At 40.6% G+C, this 24,860-nt stretch overlaps 1 protein-coding gene across 10 annotated transcripts in view; it reads right to left on the reverse strand.

Moving 5' to 3' along the window:
- FMNL2 (formin like 2) overlaps window positions 1–24,860 on the reverse strand; it is a 304,517-nt gene that overhangs the window by 43,861 nt on the left and 235,796 nt on the right. For all 10 annotated transcript variants that reach the window (XR_011377587.1, XM_060302448.1, XM_060302447.1 and 7 more), the window contains 3 exons: window positions 24,192–24,300; window positions 20,704–20,780; window positions 18,752–18,845 (listed from right to left, as the gene is read on the reverse strand). Coding sequence is in view for 9 of the 10 variants with exons in the window: in XM_060302448.1 (XP_060158431.1) it covers window positions 18,752–18,845; window positions 20,704–20,780; window positions 24,192–24,300 (280 nt within the window). In the remaining variant the exon portion in view is untranslated. The remainder of the gene's footprint in view (window positions 1–18,751; window positions 18,846–20,703; window positions 20,781–24,191; window positions 24,301–24,860) is intronic.

Genomic DNA, 24,860 nt, shown 5'->3' on the forward strand with positions numbered 1-24,860 from the left:
AGGATACAGATTCTTACAAGGCTTCTATTCCTACAGGAAGGCCAAAGTACCTTCTAGTTCTTCAAAAAAGGCTGTTTTTTAAATTGGTAAATGATGAAGGCCTTCAGTCATCTCTGGGACAACTTGCCAGTCAGATCCCTCAACAGTAGAAAAAGGTCTATTTAACACTGCTTTATTACATTCATTTTTTCCTCTCCGCTTTGCCCTTTGAACACATACTCAATTTGGTCAAGCAAGGCAAGGGAGGGGACACAACGACACATTTCTAGGGGTCATCACGTGTTCACTAAACCACAGCAACAGCACATGGTAGGAGCTGTGTAAGTCCTGTGGCATTCCCACCACAGACCTTGGGACCTGCTCAGGAGGCAAACGTCAACCCATGCTCTCTCCTCTTGCATGAATCACGACAAATCAAACAAAGATGTGCTAAGAATTCAGAGCCCTTGAAGACAAGGACTCTTTGTTTGCTAGATCAAAGACCTCAGCCCACAAATAGGCAAATGCCTGAAGTTTGTCCACTGCTCCCTCCTAACTCGCATTTCACATCTCTTTTACTTTCTTCTGTGCTCTGCCCCAATTCTGGGTCTTCATCAGGAGGAACCTGCTCTTAGCTTCCTGTAACCACCTCCACCCGGCCCAAGGTGACAGCAGACAACAGACTGGGGCAGCAGTTCTTAAAGTGGGCTGTTTGAACCCTGAGGGCCCCTGCCACCCCATGACAGGGTCTGTGAGATCAAAACTATTTTTATAATAATACTAAGATGTTACTTGCCTTTTTCACAGAGTTAACATTTGCACTGGTGGTGCCAAAGCAATGGGAGGTGAATAAAACTACTGGTGCCTTAAAACAAATCAAGGCAGTAGCACCAAATTATATCAGTAATCACTGTATTCATCACAGCCATGCATTCTCAGTTGTTTATTTTTTAAAATTAAAAAAAAATTTTTTTTAATATTTTAGCCACACCGCTCATCATGTGGGATCTTAGTTCCCCGACCAGGGATCAAACCAGCATCCCCTCCATTGGAAGCACAGAGTCTTAAACACTGGAACACCAGGGAAGTCCCTCAGTTGTTTTTTTTAAAAAGCCAGTTTCACTTAAGAATACCCTTGATAATGCAATAAAAAGCATTAATTACATTAAATCACAACCCCTGAAAACACACCTTTTTAATATTCTATATGAGGAAATGAGATCTCTGCATAAAGAACTTTTGCTGCATATAAACACATGGTTGTCTTGAGGGAAAGCACTTCTGTAATTATTCTAGTTGCAAGATTAACTAGCCACTTTTTCGTTTTTGTTTGAAAGAATGACTAACTATTTAGTCATTCCTGGCTGTTATTTTCTTCAAAACTCAATTAAATGAACCTTCTACTTTAAAGGAAACAACTGACAATATTTGTTTCCAATGATAAAAATTAAGCTTTCAAGAAAAAATGAGAATTTGAAAACTTGTATCCACCATGAGCTTAACACAGCTTCCTAATATTTAAAGACTTTTCTGATAGGATTGGTGGCAATAATAACGAATGTGATTTTTAAAACTATTGCATTATAAGATGTGTCAATATTTAGATGATCTGGATAATTCAGAAAATTGCCATTTTCCAAGTGACCATTGCATATTGTTACAAAATTATGCATACATTCAACAAAGTAGAAGATAAGCAAATAAATTTTAATGTAAGAGAGTGTAAGAAGTTCATTAATATGGTTTCAGATTCTACTTTGCAACTCACTTTTAAGAAACTACTACTTATCCAATGTTTGTATAGTATAGTATCAAAAATGAATATCCACTATTATCTGAAAATGCTGTTCAAAATAATTCCTTCTCCATCTGCACATTTTCATGGGGCTGGATTTCCTTTGACTACTTCAACCAAAACAACACAAGTGACTAAATGCAGAAGCAGACATGAGCATGTAGCTACCTTCTATTAAGCTAGACTCTAAAAGATGTATAAAAATATAAAATAATGCCACTATTATAGACTGAATTGTGTCTCCACAAAATTCATGTTAAAGCCCTAACCCTCAATTCAACTCTATTTGGAAATAGGGCTTTTAGGAGGTAAGTAAGGTTAAATGAGGTCATAAGGGTGGGGCCCTAATCCGATGGGATAGGTGGCCTTATAAGAAGAGGAAGAGAGATCTCTCTTTACACAGACACACCTAGAAAAGGCCATCTAAGCACAAAGACAGAAGGTGACCATCTGAAAGCCAGGAAGACTGCCATGCTGGCATGGGGACTTTCCTCTATAACTGTCAGAAAATAAATTTGTTGTTTAAGCCATCCAGTGCACGGTATTTTGTTATGGAAGCCTGAGATGACTAAGACAACCACTGTTCTCACTGATTACTGGTTTCTTTTAAGTTTTAGAGAGCAGGTGTTTTTTTTAATAGAAAAAGTTAACACATAATGAGTTTATTATGTTATTTTAAATGAAATTAAAAGTTTATCAAAATTTTATTTTAATTTCGAATATAGTAAATACCAATGCATAACTTACATTAACAAAAACTTTTGGGGGTCTTCAGTAATTTGTAAGGATGTAAAAAGGAGTCCTGAAGCCAAAAGTGTGACAACTACTGGACTAGAGAAACAGCCTCTTTATTTCTACAAAGACAATAAATTCTTTTTTTTTTTAATTTTATTTTTTTATATAGCAGGTTCTTATTAGTCATCAATTTTTTTTTTTTTTTTTGCGGTACGCGGGCCTCTCACTGTTGTGGCCTCTCCCATTGCAGAGCACAGGCTCCGGACACGCAGGCTCAGCGGCCATGGCTCACGGGCCCAGCCGCTCCGCGGCATGTGGGATTTTCCCGGACTGGGGCATGAACACGTGTCCCCTGCACTGGCAGGCGGACTCTCTACCACTGCGCCACCAGGGAAGCCCTAGCCATCAATTTTATACACATCAGTGTATACATCTCAATCCCAATTGCCCAATTCATCCCACCCCCACCCCCACCCCACCGTGGCTTTCCCCTCTTGGTGTCCATATGTTTGTTCTCTACATCTGTGACTCATTTTCTGCCCTGCAAACCGGTTCATCTGTACCATTTTTCTAGGTTCCACATATATGCGTTAATATATGATATTTGTTTTTCTCTTTCTGACTTACTTCACTCTGTATGATAGTCTCTAGATACATCCACGTCTCAACAAATGACCCAATTTCGTTCCTTTTTATGGCTGAGTAATATTCCATTGTATATATGTACCACATCTTCTTTATCCAGTCGTCTGTCAGTGGGCATTTAGGTTGCTTCCATGACCTGGCTATTGTAAATAGTGCTGCAATGAACATTGGGGTGTATGTGTCTTTTTGAAGTATGGTTTTCTCTGGGTATATGTCCAGTAGTGGGATTGCTGGATCATATGGTAATTCTATTTTTAGTTTTTTAAGGAAGCTCCATACTGTTCTCCATAGTGGCTGTATCAATTTACATTCCCAACAGTGCAAGAGGGTTCCCTTTTCTCCACACCCTCTCCAGCATTTGTTGTTTGTAGATTTTCTGATGATGCCCACTCTAACTGGTGTGAGGTGATATCTCATTGTAGTTTTGATTTGCATTTCTCTAATAATTAGTGATGTTGAGCAGCTTTTCATGTGCTTCTTGGCCATCTGTATGTCTTCTTTGGAAAAATGAAAGACAATAAATTCTTAAAATCTAAAACTTGAAGAAGCAAACAAATGGATTTCTAACAGTAAAATGTCTTGCAAGATTGTTGGGAGTCAACCACACTATATAAAGAACAACTCATCTGCCATCTCTCCATGAAGAGGAAGTCACACTATTCAGAGACAGGATAGGTTTCTCTATACAGAAAAGAGCTCTTCACCAGTTTACAAGGTAGGAAAAAAGAAAAAAGACCTTCCTTCAGTTCTTACGTTTAACAAGGCAAGGTGCAATCTCTGGCATTTACCAGGCTGGACTGCAGCAATCCCTAACTGTTCTCTGGTTGTCTCTGGGATGTGTCCACCTCTGTCACATGGAGGCTCATTACAAGGCTAGATTTTTTTTCCCCAAAGCCAAGTAAATGTTAGATTTCAAGCAAGAATATGAGAGAAATACAGAAACAGTTTTCTCCCACATGGTCTATAGGACATGCATTCCCCAAGTTCAGGGAGAATCAGACTCAGTGTATCTGCCCAAATAAACAAATTTGTCCTGGAACACCTGACATGCTATAACATCAAACAATCAAGAACAAACATGCAAGGAGCCAAAAGATGATTATCTTTTACCAAAGCACTAACCATGCCCTTGCTACCTACCACATAGAATATACTCTTCCCTAGTTTTATACCTATTCCTGGAAAATACTTCAACATGGAAAATTCAGCATTGTTCTTAGTAGTATACCAGCGAATCTGGGCTACCACATGTGTTGCTGGCATGAGTACTGGGGAAGGAACCGTTACTTTCCACGGCTAAAACCAAACTGCTGAAGCTATAGCTATAGCTCAGTGTTCCTGTGATTGGTCATTTCCACTCTGCAGTGACACAGAGCTGAGGGGGAAACTCTGTCCGAGAGCTCAACTTCATGCTCATATATAACATGAAAGAGTTGGGAAGGAGCCACATGCACCACTGTGGCTATGGACCTACTGTGAGCAGGAGCTGAAGAGCCGAAACAATGACTCAAAAGCCCAGCCTTTGAAACACTGCCCAAGCCAGGATGCTTTCACAGACTAGACCTTCCCAGGGGCAGGTACCCGCAGTGTGCCCAGCACATGCAGCTCACTTCCTGGTTAGGGAAGCAGCAAACTTTGACTATGGGTTTGACTATGGGTTTAGAGACTAAAGCAACCATTTCCAGGCAGTTATAAAAGGGAACTGGGGACTAAAATCACAGTGTAGCCTAAAACCACAGTGATCTATTTCTATCCTAAGCTTGTTACTATCTTACCAAATGGCCTTGCACATGTTACTTTTTGTTCGTGTTCATAAATTTTTGTACCTATCATTTTATTATCTAGGTACCTTGCTTTTATATCTGTAGTCAAAGAAGCGCTTTATCTTTCTCAGCTGTAACGCTTTGAATATACATATTACATAGGCACGTGTAGGCAAAATTTTACATAGAATCATAAAACTATAGAATTGGAAGGGATATAGAGGTCATTTGACTAACTTGTCACCTAAAGCAAGAACTTGCACCACAAGATACCAGACCCACCAGATATCCTCTTCTCCTCTTGACAACCTCTGTGTTGTGCGCTTCATAAAGCACAAAGGCTCTTCTGAGCATCCTTCTAGCTCATTCTAGCCTGGTGCCCTTTGGAGTTCAACTCCTTAGTACAATTCTATTCTCTACTTGGAAAAAACACACACACACAATTCCCAGTCACCTCTGTTTAAGCCTGTTCTCTCATTCATTATCTTCAGTTCAGAACTAAGAATCTGACCTTGGACATTTTACCATCACTAAAAAAAAATTAACTTAATAAAAAATCAAAGTTAATTTTCTTCACCCGAAAAAAATTCCCAGATCTTATTTGTTCATTGTGGCTGCGCTTCCTTCTTCTTAATTAAATGTATGCTGTTTGAATAGATTCTTGCTCTCCAATTATGTCCATCCCCATATTCAGTGGATCACTCTGTCTCTTGTTGACTTTTCTTCAATTTTATGGTTTCGTACCCATTGTCGTGGCCACAAATTTGGTCCAGGGCCCAGTCGTTTAATGCCTGACCTGCCTATCTTCCAATCTCCAGCATCTCTCTGCTCTGTTTTTTATGCATATGTGATAATTTTTAAGATTTATCAGAATTACATAAAATGCCCTTCTCAGGTTTCCACAGAATCAAATGGAGTAGATATAAAAGCACTTTATAAACTGTAAAGTACTACATAAGTATTAGTTGCTTCCCTTATCATTTTTCTTTTCCCTCCTACTTTTATCTGTCGTCCATTTGAGATTTTTTTTTTTTTTTTTTTTTTAAATCACAGTGAAGGGACTTCCCTGGCGATCCAGTGGTTAAGACTCTGCACTCCCAATGCAGGGGGCACAGGTTCAATCCCTGGTCAGGGAACTAGGATGCTGCATGCCGCACAGCATGGTCAAAATAAATAAATAAATCACAGTGAAGATTTTCTGAATCTCCACTCTTCATCAGAACCTTAATCGTACTTGCCTCCTGTCGTGCTTTATTTTGTAACATGGGCCCCAGTCAAATATTTTTTCTTGTTGCTAGCACATTTATTTTGACATATACTGCCCCTAGGACGGACTTCATGCCCATCTCTTCCTCTGTTCCCAGAGTCGCCTCCACCAACCAAATCAAGTCTCTTCCTTTGTAACGGTGCTCAAGACCGATCCTCTCTCTTTGGGCCCCATAAAAACAGCCCAGTTTGTCCTGGCTTTTACTAATAACTTCAAACACTCCAATAATCTACCCAGTCAGTAACGTTCTGTTTGCCTTTTAGTAGAAGATCGAGGGTGTGTATCAACTTGTGTAGAAGGTGTTTGATAAGTAACAATATGTTATGTAACACTGACTCCAAGTACGGAGCCTTGGAGATCAATGGATCTGGGTAAAAACTCCAAACCTGCCAGTTACTAAAGTATGTCAGTAGGCCTATTTACTCTGAACCTCTCTTTCCTTATTCCTACTTCATAGCGTAGAGCTTATATCTAAAGTAATATATGCTAGCCTGTCGGCACTCAGCAAACAATAAATGGTAGCCTTACTCTTTCTATATACGCATATGCCTTTTTAATACATTCATCAAATATGCTAGCTAATGTTTATAATGTGGAATAAAATGCAACAGTTTCATGAACGCTGCTCGTGTTTTCTTTCTGAAGATGACTGTTTGCTAGTTTAAAAGAAACTAAACAAAACCCTTCTGTATTGACTATGGAACCCAAATAAATAAAAAATATGCTTATGTTTTACAAGTATTTAAATTTCAAATGAAATTTGAACTTGACTCATACAGGGAATCAAGCTCAATAAGCATATTCATTGGCAAAAGCAACTAAAACTTTAGCTTAAATTATAATAGGGAATAAAAATGCACATAAACACAATTCTAAAAGTTTTGAATTGTTGTTAACCTTAGCACACATTTGGTCCTTAACTAAATACCTATTAAAGTCAGTCCTGCCTTTTTCAAGGCAATGGTAGTTTTGTGGGACAAAAATCATGCCTTTTATTTTCTGTCAAACTCTCCTGATCTTATAACAGTGCTTTTCTCCTGGTAACAAATATATCTGGCTCAACAACTCCCTAGAACTTCCAAAGAATTCTGGCTTTATTAGTTCTGAAAAGAAGTGGTAATGATCAGTGCCTTTATTTTTGGAGAGATGTTACACAAAAGATAACTGAACATCTTTAGAAAGTACAAGAGAAAGCAAGTCAAATGAAATGTTCCTGGAAGGGAAAATCTCACCCTGCACAATAGGAACATTTAGCCACACTAGGCAAAGTGTTACTTCCCAAACAATACAAGCAATAGAAATAAACACACATACAAATTAGAAGCAACACTGCCACTCCAAACCCTTTCACTGGTTTCCCTTTAGGGCATTACTACGCATAAATACATCTTTCTACTGTCACTCATAATACATGTACATACATATATATACACATAGATACGTACATATGATTTGTCTTATCATTTCCCTAGTTAACATATCCAGCACAAGCACTTTCGTAACTATTTTAACGGCTCTATTTGAAACTAGAAGCTTATTTAGTGAGATGGTGGATGTGGTCCTGTGCCTTGGCCTAGTCACTGCTTAGACTGGGCTTAATAACAACTGAAATAACCTGCAACAATATAATAATAACCTATAACCTACTGACATCTAAAAACAATTCTTTCTATTTCCACTTATTTAAAACGACTTAGAAAACAGCTAGAACAAACGTAGAATACTAAAGTATACTTAAGTCCCAAGATACAGGCTTAAAAAACATATATCCTTACTATGCAAGTCAGGGTGGAGTGAGGGAGACAGAGAATAAGAAGGCAGTTCTTTCTCACTGAAAAAGAAACCAAGGTAATCCTACAGTTAAAGATCCTTTAGCCTTACTCTGCAGAAATAAAATGCCAGAATGGCAAAAATATCCTGACCGGGAACTGAAACTCTCATTCCAGTGGTTTCTGGTGATGATATTACCAAAGCTAGAAGAGTTTTGACCCCAATTCTCATACCAACTCACGGCAGAGTGCTTTATACCATCCTTATGTACCCGCAACCAGAGCATCACTTAAGTGTCAAAGAAACACCTCCCAAGTGAAAGCTCTACGTGGAGGGCCCTGTGCCAGCCTCTGCTTCAGGTTCTCTGGGGCCTTAGAGTGACACACAGCTCTCGCTGCCTTCTCTCTAGGTCTTTTGTTGCTATCGTCCTAGAATATGATATCAGGGCACATAGGCCTACTGTTTTACAGTTGGCAGAGGGCACAGGTTTTAGAAATGGCATTTTTACATTAATAAAAACAAGGAGGTAACACCCTGTTTAAAAAAAAAAAAAAGAGTGGCTGCTACAAATGAAATGGAAGGGGAAGCTCCCTCTTGTGCAAAACTGCACTCAGGCTTGTGGAGAGAGAAGAGGGCCTAATTAAAGTCAGATTGAGGGGCTTCCCTGGGGGCACAGTGACTGAGAATCCGCCTGCCAATGCAGGGGATATGGGTTCGAGCCCTGGTCCAGGAAGATCCCACATGCCGCGGAGCAACTAAGCCCCTGCACCACAACTACTGGGCCTGCGCTCTAGAGCCTGCGAGCCACAACTACTGAAGCCTGTGCTCTAGAGCCCGTGCTCCACAACAAGAGAAGCCACCGCAATGAGAAGCCCGTGCACTGCAACAAAGAGTAGCCCCCACTCGCCGCAACTAGAGAAAGTCCGCGCGCAGCAGCGAAGACCCAACGCAGCCAAAGATAAAATTAAATCTTAAAAAAAAAAAAAAAAAAGGTTGAGAAGCAAAGCATCTTTACAAATCCTCGCCAGATAGCGTGATAATCTGCCCCAGGTACCATTACCTCCTGTATTTCCTTTATTATTATTTTTTTGCCTTTTTAAACAAAAACTGTGTCATATATTTTTATTAAATCATAGAAAACTCATTTGTATACAAATTTTTCCACTTTGGGGACACTGGAATATTAAACAGCTGGGTAACAAAACAGTTGTAAGATATACCTCACTTTAAGCAGAGACAAGTTTTAAGTTGTCACATTTATTTTTTTTTTTAAATGTTGAAATAATCAGTAACAGGTTATTGGCTTTTTTCACCTTTGGGTCAGAAGAATAGTATCTCTTATAACTCCCCAGTTCTCTTTAAGGATGATTTTCATTACTCAAACCAACCATGAGTTTAAAAAGGTGATTAACTTGAAGTTTTAATACAAAATCCATTTCTTTTTCCCAACCATGGGCTTTTAGGGTATTGTAAATGCTGAATTTCAGGAGAATGGTCTCCTTTCACAGGACCAATTATGCTTCTTTTCTACAACAGCAAACATGTATAATGGTACAGAATATATTTCAGAATAAGTTAAATATTAAGACATACAGTATGGCAATAATGTCCTACTTTTCTTTCTACCATGTAAATTCAAAAGTTCATCCTAACCTTTCACATTTATAAACGGGTGAAGACTGAGGGATTCAATGATGATGAAAATGCACAACCATCAGAACCACATTTTCTAAACACTTTGGCCAAATATATCCAAGTGGTCCTGTCAGAATCACGCCTGCATTTGTTCCACAGGGATCTAAATGAACAGACGCCAAAGGTCACCAAACGAAAACGGGCCGTGGTTTTGCAGTTTAGGTTGTCACTCGTTCTGCTTTTGAGCAGAGACCCAGAGGTCACACTGTGACATGTCTGCACTCACCCCAAACACTCACATAACATAAACACAAATTAAATATTAGCAAACTTATTTTAAATTAAATTGAAGACCGTTATTTTCAAGTGCATGAAGTATTTCCCCCTAGCTTCTTGAACGCATGTTATAGAGCGAGAACTAACATCCTGGGTTAACATCCATGTTCCTACATATTAGGGGCCAACCCGCTTCCTGTGAGAACTCCCTGGAGTAACCCATGAGACCTTTAGGGGGAAGAAAAAGCAATTCTCCAATCTAAATGGAGGGATAGTCTCAAATAGTCATTTTCCCAAACTCCAGTTTGGATTTCAGACTCATTAAAGCAGGAACTCAAAAATGTGATCTTTGGGACTGGCTCCTGGTGTCACCCGTGGTGACAGTCTGTGTCCCAGGACACTCGACTGACCCTTAATACTACAAAGCCTCACTTCAAGCCGCCCCCAGGTCCTGGGTCCCTGCTGTCAACCTGTAGCCCTGGAGCTCTCCCAGGGAATGTGTAAACAAATCTGGGGGAAACCACGTTTCTGCAAGTTTTTGTTATGTCAGTGAAAAACCTCCTGGGCTAAGAAAAATAATAGGAAACGCCACCCCAATGGCAACTTCTCACAAGGCTCGTCTTCTGCTCATCCTGCTGTAGAAGACCATGAAGCCAACTCAAATATTCTTTGCCTTGCTTGCCCCAAATGGTAATTAAACAGTTAGAAACTTTTCTTTGAAATACCTTATTCCTGAATTATGACAAATGCTTATCTGAGCAAACATGGTCCCCCATCTTGTTACTGGAGGTGACTTGGAGAGGAGGCTAGGCTTCTGTGCAGGTTGGGATTCTGGCTGTGTCTGTTTCAACTGCAAACAGACAAGAACATGGCGCTGCAGAACTTGGACTTTGCATCTGTGGAGCTGGTGGAGGTGCACAGTTTTGTAGTGGGCCCTGATCTCCTGTATTTCCTTTAAGAAAAAAAAAAGGCTTGGGGCTTCCTTGGTGGCGCAGCGGTTGAGAGTCCACCTGCCGATGCAGGGGACATGGGTTCATGCCCCGGTCCGGGAAGATCCCACATGCCGCGGAGCGGCTCGGCCCGTGAGCCATGGCCGCTGAGCCTGCGCGTCCGGAGCCTGTGCTCCGCAACGGGAGAGGCCACAACAGTGAGAGGCCCGCGTACAGCAAAAAAAAAAAAAAAAAAAAAAAAAAAAAGGCTTTCCCAGGCCCACATCAAAGGAAAGTCCTGAAGATGCTAGAAGTGAATGACTATAGCGGCTGAGGGAGCAGACGACTGTCAGTGGAGAAAGAGGCCCAAGGAGTGAGAAATATGAAGGGCAAAATGTCTGAAAGAAACCTCAGATCCCAACCACAGCCTGCTCTGGCAAAGTGACCTCATGCTGGGCCCACCCAACAGACTTTTGCAGCAAAATGTAACAGCCATTTCTTTACTAACTGAGAGAGTTAATCTAAATAACCAATGCTTGGAGAAGACTGAGGAATACCTTTCCTGCCACTGCCCCTTGTGACCGTTAGGCCATTGGGCCATACAAAGACTCTGGAATAAGTAATGGGGTATTTCGTGACCTGCCCCTAACTTCTTATCCCACCTGTTCTCTTCCCACACATCCCTCCTTTAAGACTGGAGATGCAAGGTAAACAAAGACATGTATGTCCTAAACCCTGTTACCTGTGAATATTTACCTTAAATGTAAAAGGCACTTTGCAGATATGATTAAGTTAAGGATCTCGACATGGAGAGATTATCCTGGATTCTCTGGGTGGGCCCAATATAATCACGATGGTCATTAAAGAAAAGAGGCCAGAGGATGAGAGTCAGGGAAGGGGTCACGAGCCAAAGAATGTAAGCAACTTCTGGAAACTTGAAAGGGCAAGGAAATGGGTTCCCAGAAGAATACCACCTGTAGACTTATTTTATATACATACGACAAACAGAACTGTAAAATAATAAACTTGTGTTGTTTTAAGCCACTAAAGCTTGTGGCAATTTGTTAGAGCAGTGATAAGAAGTGAATATACCTGGTTAATTCTTATTCATCCTAAACTCAGGCACCCTTTCCTATAGGATGCCTCCCCTGAAAGCTCGGACCCCATATCTGCCCTCCTTCCCACCCCTCTTCTTGGTTAGCTGTTTCTCCTCTTTGTAAAGGAGAAACCTACAGCCTGGCATTACCTTCATACAGCCTAGTAGGATAACTATAGAAATATTTGTCTCCTTAACTAGATTGGGATGGTCCTTCTTAAGGGTAGAATTCTTAAGGGTCATATTTCTTATTTCCAGTGTTTATCAACGTTTCTGACACACAGGGGCACTCAAATATTCATGATAATTTTTTCCAGTAAGTTAGCATCACTCATCCCTTGATGATCAGAAGGGTACCAGCCTTCACTTCCTTACTACATGATAAAGACACAGATGATAAAGAAGTAACTAGTTCATTACCAGGGCCTCATAAATCCTATATAAATGGCTCCTTTCTCCTCTGAAAAGTCTCTCAAAATATTGTTTGCCCATTGTACACTGCTTCAAAGTAGCAACCATCCTTTCTATCACCAATGAAAGAGTTTATACAGTTTTCAGTCCGGAAGAGAAACCAAGTATTACACTGGGTGAAGAAGAGAGAGAAAACAGAAGAGGAACAGCTAGAGATAAATTGATAAATTCTCAAAAATTCATTGCGGTGAATTGTATTCAATATTTTCCAAAGATGACCACAGGAGTCCCTCCTACCTACATGTTCTTCTGCACTGTGACCCTCACACTCCCCCATCAAGAAGTAAAGTTACTGCCTTCCCCTTTGCACCTGGGTTGGCCTTAGTGACTCAGTTGAACCAACAGAATGCAGAAGTGACACTGATGACTTCAGAGACTAGTTCAGAAGACATGTTGTGATTTCTGTCTCTTTGAAGCTCTGAAGCTGCTCCTTCCTGGACACTCCCTCTTGGAAGCCAGCTGTCAGGCTACGAGAAGCTCCAGCCACATGGAGGCCTGCATGGAGGCACTCTGGTTAACAGGCTCTGCTGAGCTCAGCCTTTAAGTCATCACAGCCCAGAAATTAGACACATGAGTGAGGAAGCCTCCAAGTGAATCCCTGCCCCTAGTCAATCAGATCTTCCTTGATGAGACCCTAGATGCAACGGAGCAAAGACAATCATCCATGCCATGCCCAGACTGACCTCCTGACACACTGAATCCACAGCCTAATAAAACTACGTTTGGGGTAATTTATTAGGAACAAGGAATAACTGCCACAGTGAATACACAGTCCAAAAGATAATCATGGTGACCTTGCTTCCCAATCCTAGGAAGATGGACTTGCCGGAGAAGAGTCCAGGTGAATTAGATCCATCTAATTCTGGCCTGATAAGGTGAAATAGGCACATGCGCTAGAAGTGTCACTCCCAGAGTCTGAGATTTGAAAGAATACACTGCTTATAGTTCAATGAGAGACTGAAAAAACTAAGTACCCTGCCCTCTATGTTGAGAATTTTACCACGGAATGAGTTATCTGGATGGCTTGTGCTGGATTTATAATCCTACACCCTTCAAATATTTGAGAGGTTAGATTAGATGGGACTAGATTCTGAGGGATGCTGGAAGCCCACCAAAATGTCTGCTCTCCTTCCTGCCCAATTTGACCCGTTGTAAATAAAACTTGACAGGCCTTCTTAAATCAACGTAATAATGTGTAGCACAAGTGCTTTCAGATGCCCAGTAGCTAATCCACATCAGCTTACTTAGGAAGCCTTCTAGCAATACGTGAAAAAAACAATGGCTCCTGCCAAGAGTGTTGCGTACAAGAGAGCTGGTGGCCTTGAGTGACTCATTTCACAAGGCTCCGTCTATCTGTGCTGAAAGGTCGAAAGCGGGAAGGCATTGGGCCTTTAATAACCAAACTCAGGCCTCAGGCTTATTTGTTAAAGCCAGATGCTGTCATTTTGGAAGCAGATGAGAACACAGTTATAATAGATCTGGAATCCTGATGAATTCCAGGCGCACCTCCCAGCTGCCTGGGGGAGCTGGTAGCTCAAAGTCCCCAGAGGGTTTTATTACTAGTGTCACAGTGAGCTATTCTGTTGCAGAGTCTACACAGCCTCAGTAATTTTACCCTTTGATTCCAAGGTTTCTTTTTTTTTTTTGCAGACTTTTGGGGACACTTTCTTAAAGGCAATTTCTCAGATATATCAAAGAATATAATAGAAAAAAGTAGGAAGAGTAAGAAAAGTTGAAGAGAGTAAGGTCTAGGTAGGAGACCTCAAGGTTCTTAAGGGAAACTGGATTAAATATAGTGTTCCTAACTCCAAAATGGGGCCAGTTGATCCTTAACCAGTAAGTGTAGTTTTATGACCCAGCAGATTGCAAGCTATGGCCCATGTCATTTGAGAGAGAAGAAAAAGCATGACCAGAACCCCAAATAGTGTTTATGGCGGCTAGGCTTCAAGGTCACAGCCTGAGAGTCCAGCCACATTTTAGGAATGTCTGCCCATTTTCTAGGCCTGTTTCTCCAGGCTTCTTGTCAGCTCTGTGCATTTCTTGACATCCTTCCAATCAACCCTTTCTTCTGTATGCTAGAGTCAGTTTCTGCCTCTTGCAAACAAGACCCTGAACTAATGCAAATACCAACAGAGCGATCTTTACTTTCAAACGTATTCTTTTTTCTGTCTGGTAGAGCAAATGCTCATAAATATATACTGCCAGGTAAGTAAGAAAGCATCAATTTAGGGAAGGTGGTAATCTGTCCTTCCTTGTGGCTAAATTAGCCAATAAGGAAAAACAGATGGATGACTCCTTGCTCTCACCCTGGTCCTCAATTCAGGACCACAAATTTTCATGGGGAGATGTTTCAACATCACAATTAGATATGCTAATTCCCTTTATTTAAAAAAAACTTGTTTTTTGGGCTTCCCTGGTGGCGCGGTGGTTGGGGGTCCGCCTGCTGATGCGGGGGGCGCGGGTTCGTGCCCCGGTCCGGGAGGATCCCGCGTGCTGCAGAGCGGCTGGGTCCGTGGGCCATGGCTGCTGGGCCTGCGTGTCGGAGCCTGTGCTCCGCAGCAGTGAGAGGCCCGTGTACCGCAAAAAAAAGAAGAAAAAAAAGAAAAAAAAGAAAAAAAAATTTTTTTAAGGGAAAAGAATTCAAGGAGCATAATGGATGACTAAAGGTTTAGTCTTCAACTACTCACTACACTCAACATTTTAAGGCATGTCACAAACCATGCTTGGTACAAGTTTACTATCTAAATTTATGTAATTAACACTCATTTATCATCATATACATTGAGGTGATATATGTGCCTGCTCAGTGATGTCAGGCTTAGGCCCAAACCCCCAAAACCACCAAAAGCAAGGTCTTCGATGACTATCCTTCCCACCATCAGATACCATTAATTTGGAAGTGCTATTTTTCTAAAATATGTACTACAGATGTTATAAGATACATGGCATAAGATGTCTTTGCAAAAACATAGAAAACCACACTGGTTGGGATTCTGAATATTAATTGAAATATGAGAAATTAATGTAATCATACATTAAAATCTATGAAAAGCTAAAAGATACTTTCTTTTAATCTAAATCTGAATTAATTAGTGGTAGTCAAATAGGACAGAATGGATTTGTTGGCTCAAGAAGTAGAGAGGAAAACAATCGTGCCACATACTTAAGATGTGTGGTCTTTAAATATCCTTTTAGCATCTGGTGCCACACTGCAGCAGTATGCTTGGCTACACTCTAGCGGTGATACAAGCCCAAAGGGTCTGGCACTCTAATGCACATTATTTTATCTGCCAAAACAGATACTGATATCTGATACTGAAGCCCACCATCACCCTACACCATTCCCCCCAGTGAAAACAGGGATAATCCCTTCGTCCCTTCTTAAGGAGATGAACGGAATCCCACTTACTAAATGGGATAAAAGCATTAAAAACAATGTTCTTGAGGGCAAAGACTCTTCCTTGACCCTACTCCCTAGGACCCCCGTAGCTGGTATGGTGCTCTCTCGGCCATGGGCAGCTCAATGGGCATTTCTCACTGACCAAGACCCTATCTGCACAGGCATCTGAGACCGTGAGGACAACTTTTCCTGATCAGGAACAGCTGGCTCCCAAACCTCTCTAAACCCAAAAGATTCCACTGACATTTTGCTAAAATGATTAAAGAATATACTCTTCACTAGGATGTATACGAAAAATAAAAACCACATAAAGACAGGAGAAAAAGAGAAAAGGAAGAGCTTCAAAAGATGCTGGCCTTTGTGTGGCATTACATTAAAAAAAAAAGAAAAAAAAAACCAAGGTCAATATACACTAACTTTTTTCACCCTCAAATTGAACAGATAAACAAGTGGATGTCTTTTGACCTACCGCTAAGAATGCAGTTTCTCAGGAAGGGGCTCCTGCCCTGGCCTCCTGCATATGGCTATTAGAATAATCCTTTTCCTGGCCTGTCTACATGAACACCACAGTCTGAGGTCAATGCAAGCCAAGAGCACCCACAGAACCAGCTCTGTCCGTGTCCCCTCTCCCACGTGACATGGTTTGTTTTCTGAGATGCAATTGCCAGTCCAAGGAGAAATCAGAACTTAAACACCCACCATCATTCACAAGAAATTCCAGAAATGAGGGAGATTTTGGTTAAAGCTCTAAATTCAAAGTCAAAATTTAGTCCTCTTTACTATTAGCCAACTATTAGATTTAGCAGGATAACTCTTTTTTTTTTCCAACTAAGCACACGCAATGCCCTAAATGGCTAAACCATATACAATTCTGACACCAGATAGTTAAAACTCAATCCTGCAAGTATTTCTGTGCCTATTATGCATAAGAAAGGCACTCTACCTTATCTAAGAGAAAACAAATTTAACATTCATCTCGTGATTTACTGGCTTTAATGAACACTGATTCTATACAATTATAACTTTAGGACAGAATTTGACCTGCAGTATAATCAGTTGCTTGTTATAATATGACTTTTATTATAACAAGGGTCACTGATAACTGTACGGTAAGTGCTTCCAGTGTGGAAAAGATTTGGCATGTGGTATGTTCAAAATATGATCTAATGATAAAGATGTGGGAGTTATATTAGCTTCACATGCTGTTTTACTTTCATTTTAGAATCCACCCACATATCTCCTTATTTATAAATATAAGTTTTATGTCCTGTAAATGATATACAAAAACATTCACGGACAAGCACTCACACATTCTTATCTCTAAAGACTCTATTTGTTTTGGAAGCCAGAATATGAATTTAAAGAATCACTACTATTCTTCATCATTTTCTTAGAACCCGAATATTTTTCACTACTAAGGCTGAATACATAAAAAGACAATATTTGCTTCTGTCCATGGTTGGCATTAGCAAAATGGAGGATATCAAAATCTAAAGGCAGTGACTGCAGGGGAAGGAGGCAATGCAAATGAAGGGGCAGGAGGACTGTTTCCCCTGTTGACTGAAGTATCTTTGAAGCTTGCCAGCCCACGTAAAGGATTATGGGTTGCTCACTAGTACATCCTTCAGCTGGGGTAGTGAGTCCAATTAAGGGGATAGGGCAGGGGGATGGGCTCCTAGGTCCTGTCTCAGGAGATTCACACACAATGGGGACCAAAAGTCACTGGAAACAGAAGTTCAAGGTCAGCAGCACCAAATCTTAATCCTGGCTCTGCTGCTTATCTGGCCATGGGACCATGAGCAAGTAATGTATTTGAAATTTTATTCTTCTATAACATGGAGATATTAACATTTATCTGTAAGAACCAAATGATTTCATGTGTGTACCTGGCACAGCCCCTGGCACATAGGAGTTCTCCAATAAATACTAGCTGAGTTCTACTCCAGAGGTTCCCAGGAAAGATGAGAGGGGGTCTGGAAGTTCCCCTGAGATCTAGATTTTAATCCAGTTGGGGTCTTAATCCAAAAGCATCTGGAATCAAATGGGACTGCCAGGGAAAGGCACAACTTGGCCGATGCTATTGTAATCTGGGGCTCCATGTGCCTTCAATTACTTTGGTCATGTCCCACCTCAAAGTAGCCTCAGATGTTAGACACTTACAGGGGAGCTAGCAGGCACCCTTCCTGGCTATCTAAGGCTGCACACCACCACCAAGAGAAACTGGCTATGAGTTCAGTTGTGATGCCTTGATACTTTGGTTCAGAATTCTTGGTGGCATATTATCTACGTGTAACTGTTTCTTCTTTTGTAGTCATTTAGTTTCCATTTCAATCATGCATGTCCATTGGTTTACTGTTTTCCTGTGACAAGATCACCTGATTAAGATTACAGACTGCTAAAATCAGTGTCTGTAGTTATTTGAGTGATTTCTCATAGCATCCAGCAAAGCAGGGATCACACATATGATTTGAGGAAAGTAACTAGGATGAAAGAGTTCGTAAAATTTACAAGGTGGATGCTCGAGTAACAGTCATATGAAAACAACATACATTTAACAAAACCAGTTTTCAAACTTGGCTATTCTGTGTTCTCCAAAGGAAAATGTGCCCTGCAAATAGTTTTTAGCTCTTCTTAGAAATGAGACACCAAAAACAGCTTAGTGCATCCATTTATTTAGACTAGGTTCATTACTTCTCCCTCAGTGACACCTTAGAAAATTAACTATTATACCCCTTAGGCCCTAAAATAAATAAAAACGTGAACCATGGTGATGGATGTTAACTAGACTTACTGTGGGGATCATTTTGCAATATATACAAATATCAAATTACTATGTTTTACATCTGAAACTAATATGTTATATGTCAATTCTATCTCAATAATAAAACACACACACACACACACACACACACACACAAGGCAAATCATTCTGTTCAAAGATGTCCAAACATGTTTGTGTGATTATTCTTTTTAAAACTAGAATATCCTACCTCCTTAAAGTTGTCAAATGCTGATAAAATGATTTCATGCCCGCCTCTGACAAGACAAACGGCTGCCAACAGCTCTAAGACAAGAGCTTTTGTTCTGTCAAAACAAGAAGGAAAAAAACCACACATCAGTGAAAGTGAATGAACGATGAGTCTGCTGTTCCTTCCAAGATGAATATGATATTTGTCCATGTATTTTTTTAAACTTTTACTAATTAAGGCATAGTTATATTAAAGCACATACATTTTAAAACCTTTACGAACTTCTATACATGTGGCTTATCTAGGGTAGCAAGTTTGGAAGGCATGTTTCCTATTCCCAAGATTACAAATTACTCACAAATGAAAATTAATTATGGGAAGATTAAGTCTTTTAGTCCTATCATCAAGTGACTCAGTGTAATGTGGTTAAAAAAGTATTTTTAATGAGCTAAAGACAACAGGAAACATGAGAATATTCAGTAAAACCACCCATTAGTTAAACACTTTCTCTGGTCCTAGAGTCAGAGATAAAACATTTGCTGAAACAGTTCAAAATCAACGGAAATCAACACCTTACATTGCAAATCTGCTAATCTGCAACGGCTCCATAAAAATCCCCACAATAATGCAAGCTTCCATCACTTCTTCCCACACAGGAGATCTGAAAGGAGCTGGGCTTACAGCTGTGCTAATACAAGAAGATTTTCTCTGACTCAAGAAAATAAAACTCCATCTGAAATATTTTTAGAAGGAAAACCTTAGAGATACAATCTAAGTTTTCAAATACAATGTCAAGGACAGTGTTGTTACTTCAGAGTACGATTACTTCAGTATTTCATCTTTTTTCTGGAATAAAAGCTATTGCCAACCTCTAAACAAAGATCATTCTGATAATCCACAATATCAATTGTCTTAAGAAAAATGAATAATGACTTCCCTCAGTGGAAGACAGTGACAAAGAAGCATGACTCCTTGGGATTCTAGTAAACTAAGGAAGCCATCAGAAAGTTGCAAAAGCGTTAACCAGGGGAAGTATGAATAATAAAATCCAACATTTAAATAGGATTTAGGGTTTGCATTGCAAGGATCTAATTTATAATCATATTTTTCAGCTGAATTAACAGTTTTCACATATGCAGTCTTATCAGAGAGGTCTGACAAAAGGGAGTAACAGTGTGAAATGCAGAAATGCACTAGAATGGAAAGCGCATTACACTGATGGAAATAAATTGACGAAAACAGGCTTCTAGAGGTAATCTGTGAAATGAATAATATATGGCACTTGCCTATATAGGAAAGTGAATAGGAAAAGAAATCTGCGTGCAGTTATTTTTGTTTTGTTTGGGTTTCTCTTTTGGTTTGGCAATAAAAGCTACACACGTAAAGGCTGCAAATGAAGTGTAGACAAGCGGTAGTAGTTTTAGTTAGCTTTCAGCAAAAAGTGGTGTGGCTAAGTCTGTATCAAGACTCTCCTGGCCCCAGTCCTGACAACCTGGAAGCTTCATGCTCTAAATTTGCAAGGATGCTGAGAACCAGGCCTCAAGAGGAATGAAAGCTTGAAGACAGGGCCAGAGTTGTCACCAGTTGTAAAACTGTAACATAGCTGAAAAGAAAATTCTACTTAGCCAGGGAGTCTATCGACAATCTTAATTTAAAAAGTCATGCTTGGGCTTCCCTGGTGGCGCAGTGGTTGAGAGTCCGCCTGCCGATGCAGGGGACACGGGTTCGTGCCCCGGTCCGGGAAGATCCCACATGCCGCGGAGCGGCTGCGCCCGTGAGCCATGGCCGCTGAGCCTGCGTGTCCGGAGCCTGTGCTCCGCAACGGGAGAGGCCACAACAGTGACAGGCCCGTGTACCGCAAAAAAAAAAAAAAAAAGTCATGCTTGAAAGTTTCTCAACTCTAATTTGATTGTCGATGAGCTCTCTGGTGTCCCTAGTTCCATTCAGATTTGTACATTACAAAGCCAGCTTACCTTGGATTCTTGTTGTTCAAGCTTAGTGCAATCTCGTTGACAGCATGTGGATGAGACATGACCATGTTGAAACCATACTGAAACGGATGTGGAAAAAACAAAGCATTAGGAGTTAATTGAGAGGACTGTCAATGCTGATTAAAAAAAAAAACCCTGAAGTTTCTACCTAATGTGATTTTATACCATCATAAATGCACTTATGTCTCTAGCACACCAGTGTCTGCACATATTTCTCTATGAAAAATTTCAGGAATGATGTTATTATCAAGGTACCATATTCCTATTCTCCATGAATAAACTATATATGTGTCTCTTCATTAAAATGATGAAAAGGCTCCAGGGCCAGTGATTCTCAATCCTGACCGCTTGGCAAAATCACCTGGAACAGTCAACAAAACAAAACACCAATTCTCCAGGACCCACTTCAGGTCAATTTATTCTGAATCTCAAGGATGGAGCCCTGGCATCTGAATTTTTTAAGCAGCTTCACTGTGCAGCCGGGGTTGACAACCACCACCTCTGGTCCCTTCTCTTGGCAATGGTTATCGAGACCAAAAGCCTAGGAGAACCTTCCTTGCTCTGAGGCGTGGTACCTCATGCTTCTATAAAATGAAGCGAGTTCAATAACGGGATCAAGAATCATTCTTGATTCTGCCGAATTGAGGAATTATTCCTTCTCCTCCAATTCACTCTCAGCTCATGACCTTATTTCCAATTACACCGAGAAAACATAAGCAATCAGAAAAAAAACTTCCAAAAGCTCCCACCACCACGTCAATCCACCCACACAGATCTGTGTCCTCCCTCCTCACTTCTTCCTAAAGATGAACTCTCCACGCTCCCACCTAAGGCCATTCCCCCCACTTGAGTTCCTGATCGCATTCCCTCCAACCTACTCAAGAACAGTATATGCTCCAGCGATTCTCCCATTCCCCCATCATTATTTTTCCCTCTCTGATTCACTACCATTAGCGTAAAAACATGATGCAAATTCTCCTTTCTTAAACAACAAAAACAAAATCTCTCTTGACCCAACAACCAGTGTCCAGCCACTCTCTCATTTTTCTGCTATTCTTTTACAGCAAAACTCCAACCACTCGTGGTCTCCAATTCCTCTCCTCCTGTTCTCTCTTGACACCACTTCCGTCAGGGATTTCATCCCCAACACTACAATGAAACTGTACCAGCAATGATGGGCACTTTGCTGGAGCCCATGGCCAACTCTCTTCATCTTGCCTGACTTGGCAGCAGCACCGGACACAGCTGACCACTCTCTGCTCCATGAAATACTTCCTGTGCTTGGCTCCTACTTCCCTGGCTGCTTCTCAGTCTCTCTAGCTAGTTTTTCCTCATCTCTCTGACATTAAACAGAGTGCCCCAGGGTTATTTAGGACCTCTCTGCTTCTCTGTCTATCCCCGCTGATCTCCTTCACTCCCCTGGGTTTAAATACCATCTATTGACTCTCAAACTTTTATCTCCGGCCCAGACCTCCAGATCTTCAACTCCTGACTGGCATATCCGACCCCTATTTCAGATCTCTATTTGGATATCTATGGACACCTCAAAGTTAACATCCCCCAAACTGAACTCCTAATCAGGTCTCCCAAATCTGCTCACCCTGCAGCCTTCCCCATCTTAGTAGACGGCGACTCCATCTTCGAGGCGCCCAGGACTGCTACTGTCCTTACCACCAAAACGAAACCAGAATCTGGCCACCTCTCATCACCTCTACTTCTATTCTCCTGGTCCATACCACCATCAACACTCACCTAAATTAATGCAACAGCCTCCTAAAAGGTCTACTTCCTTTTGTCTTTGCCCCCCAGGGTGATTCCTAATACAGAAGTCAGAGGGATCATGTTAAATTCAAGTGTCAGATTAAGTCACACTTTTCCTCAGAACCTTCAATAGCTTTCTAATCATAGCAAAGCCAATGTCCCTTCATTGGCTTATAAAGCCCTGCATAATCAGGACCCCCTTGTAACTTCAGATTTCATCTTCTACTTCTCTCCCTCTTATTCATTCTGATCCAGCCAACCTGACCTCCTTTCTGTGTCTTCAGTACATCAGACCTATTCCTGCCTCGGGGACTTTGCACTTGCCCTTCTCTCTGCCTATAATTTTCTTCCCTTAATATTCCTTACCTTGTTCCCTCATTCTAGTTTTACATAAATGTTATCTTCTCCACGACACTTTTCTTGCTAGCCTATTTAAAACTGAACTCACATTTCCCGCACTTATTCTTATTTCTTGATTATTTTTTCTATAGTACTAAGTAGTAGTTCTCTGGAGGCAGTCTTCCTGGGTTCAAATCTGAGTCCACCACTTATTAGCTGTGTGATCCTGGGCAAATTACTTAACTTCTCTGTATTTCAGCTTCCTCATCAGTAAAATGGCGAGGGTAATATTACCAATCTCACGGGACTGTTATGAGGCTCAAATTAAGTAGTAGGTTTAAAAGTACTAGACTTTAGGAAGCACTATTTAAATGTCAGCTTTTATTTCATTTCATCACTATTATTATCTGGAATGCTATATAGTTTACCAATTTAATTGTTTACCATCTGTCTCCCCTCAATAGAGAGTAAGTTCCCTTGGGCACTTATTTATTTGATGCTGTATTCCCTGTGCCTAGAACAGGGTCTGTCTGGAAATGTTCAAAATATATTAATTGGTTGAAAGAATAAATGCATACTTCCCTTCTTAAATTCAGTTTGGCATGCTTATGTTGGGTTTGAACTCTAATACTGACCTATGCATTTACCACCCATTTCTACTTGGACCCATCTATAGGATCCGTTTCAATGGAAATCAAACCCTATTTTCTGATGTGAACAATGTTTGTCTAATTCTCAGCCCTGGTTTGCTTTTACAACTATACTTTTGACCCTGGCAGCTCACCCTAGATACTTCAGGCTCTAACTCCCACTTTGTGGTTAGGATTAATCCCACACACTGTAGTTAGTTGCTCCCGTTGTTTTTCAGAGTGGGGATAACCTCTAAGGAGGACTCTGCACTTCTACCAAGAATCCTCCAAGTGTTTCTTAGGAAGATCAGCAACCACAGGGTCCAACACACAGTAATTATAACTCCTTGCCTATTCATCATATAACCCTTTGAGAAGCAATGACCTGTCCAGTGTGAGAGTCTATCATTCCTAGGGTCCTAAGGCTGCTCCATTATTGCCCACAACCAGTGGCTTACGCTGTCTTTAATAGTCACAAACGTTTACCAAGTAATCTAGACAAGCTTGCCATTATAAGAGGAAAATGTCTTCCCTTAAATACATTGTAAATTATAAATGCTAGTTAAAATACAAGGGCGATGAATTATGAGCACTAGAATGAACTAGACCTTTCTTTTTTAATAGAATTTCATTAAATCCTGCTATTTACTTCAGATAGAAATAATACAAAGTCACCAAAGAGAACAAGATCTGAGCCTGATGAATTCAGATTTTTTTAAAGGATCATAAACAGAAACATACCTGATAATTCATGATGGCACGTAAACACATGATACAGACATGCACGTCATCTTTCTTACTCACTAATCTTGAATTTTTCAGGGTTCTTCTGCTTGGCAAAGTATTATATCTACAAATAAAAAGGGAAACTTCTATAAAGCTATAGATTACTTTCTTAGCAGAGGCAGATGCGCTTTAAAAATGGACACTGTTCTCTACGTGTACCTACAGCTAAATGAGGATTGCTGGTCAAACCACCACTAAGTAACCCATCACCACCAACCACCCCATCACCACAAAGCTGTTTCTGTAGACTATGAGGCCTACACAGTTCCGTGTACTGGCTATCATCTTGTCAGGCAATATACCCACGGACAGTGAAACAACTCCACTCGCTGCATATAATGAATCAGACTATACATGAGACTAACCAACAATCCAGGCTCTAATCAGCAGGCCAAGCCAGATTTGCAGAGGTGATTTGAGACAACACGCATACAGACTGCATTTTTAAACAAGTGAAGGGATAGAGCTCGGCTAATAGGTAGACCTCCTATCATGTGACCCAATTTTAACAGCACCTTCCCATCACTGTTATCAGGAGTTCCTGCTTCAGAGTTTAAACCTAGGCAAGGTCATACATTAGCAACTGTGATATCAGCCTGTGATACTGAACCTTAATAGTACGCA

This window comes from Globicephala melas, chromosome 7 (genome assembly GCF_963455315.2).
Source record: "Globicephala melas chromosome 7, mGloMel1.2, whole genome shotgun sequence".
In the NCBI taxonomy this organism is placed as follows: Eukaryota; Metazoa; Chordata; class Mammalia; order Artiodactyla; family Delphinidae; genus Globicephala; species Globicephala melas.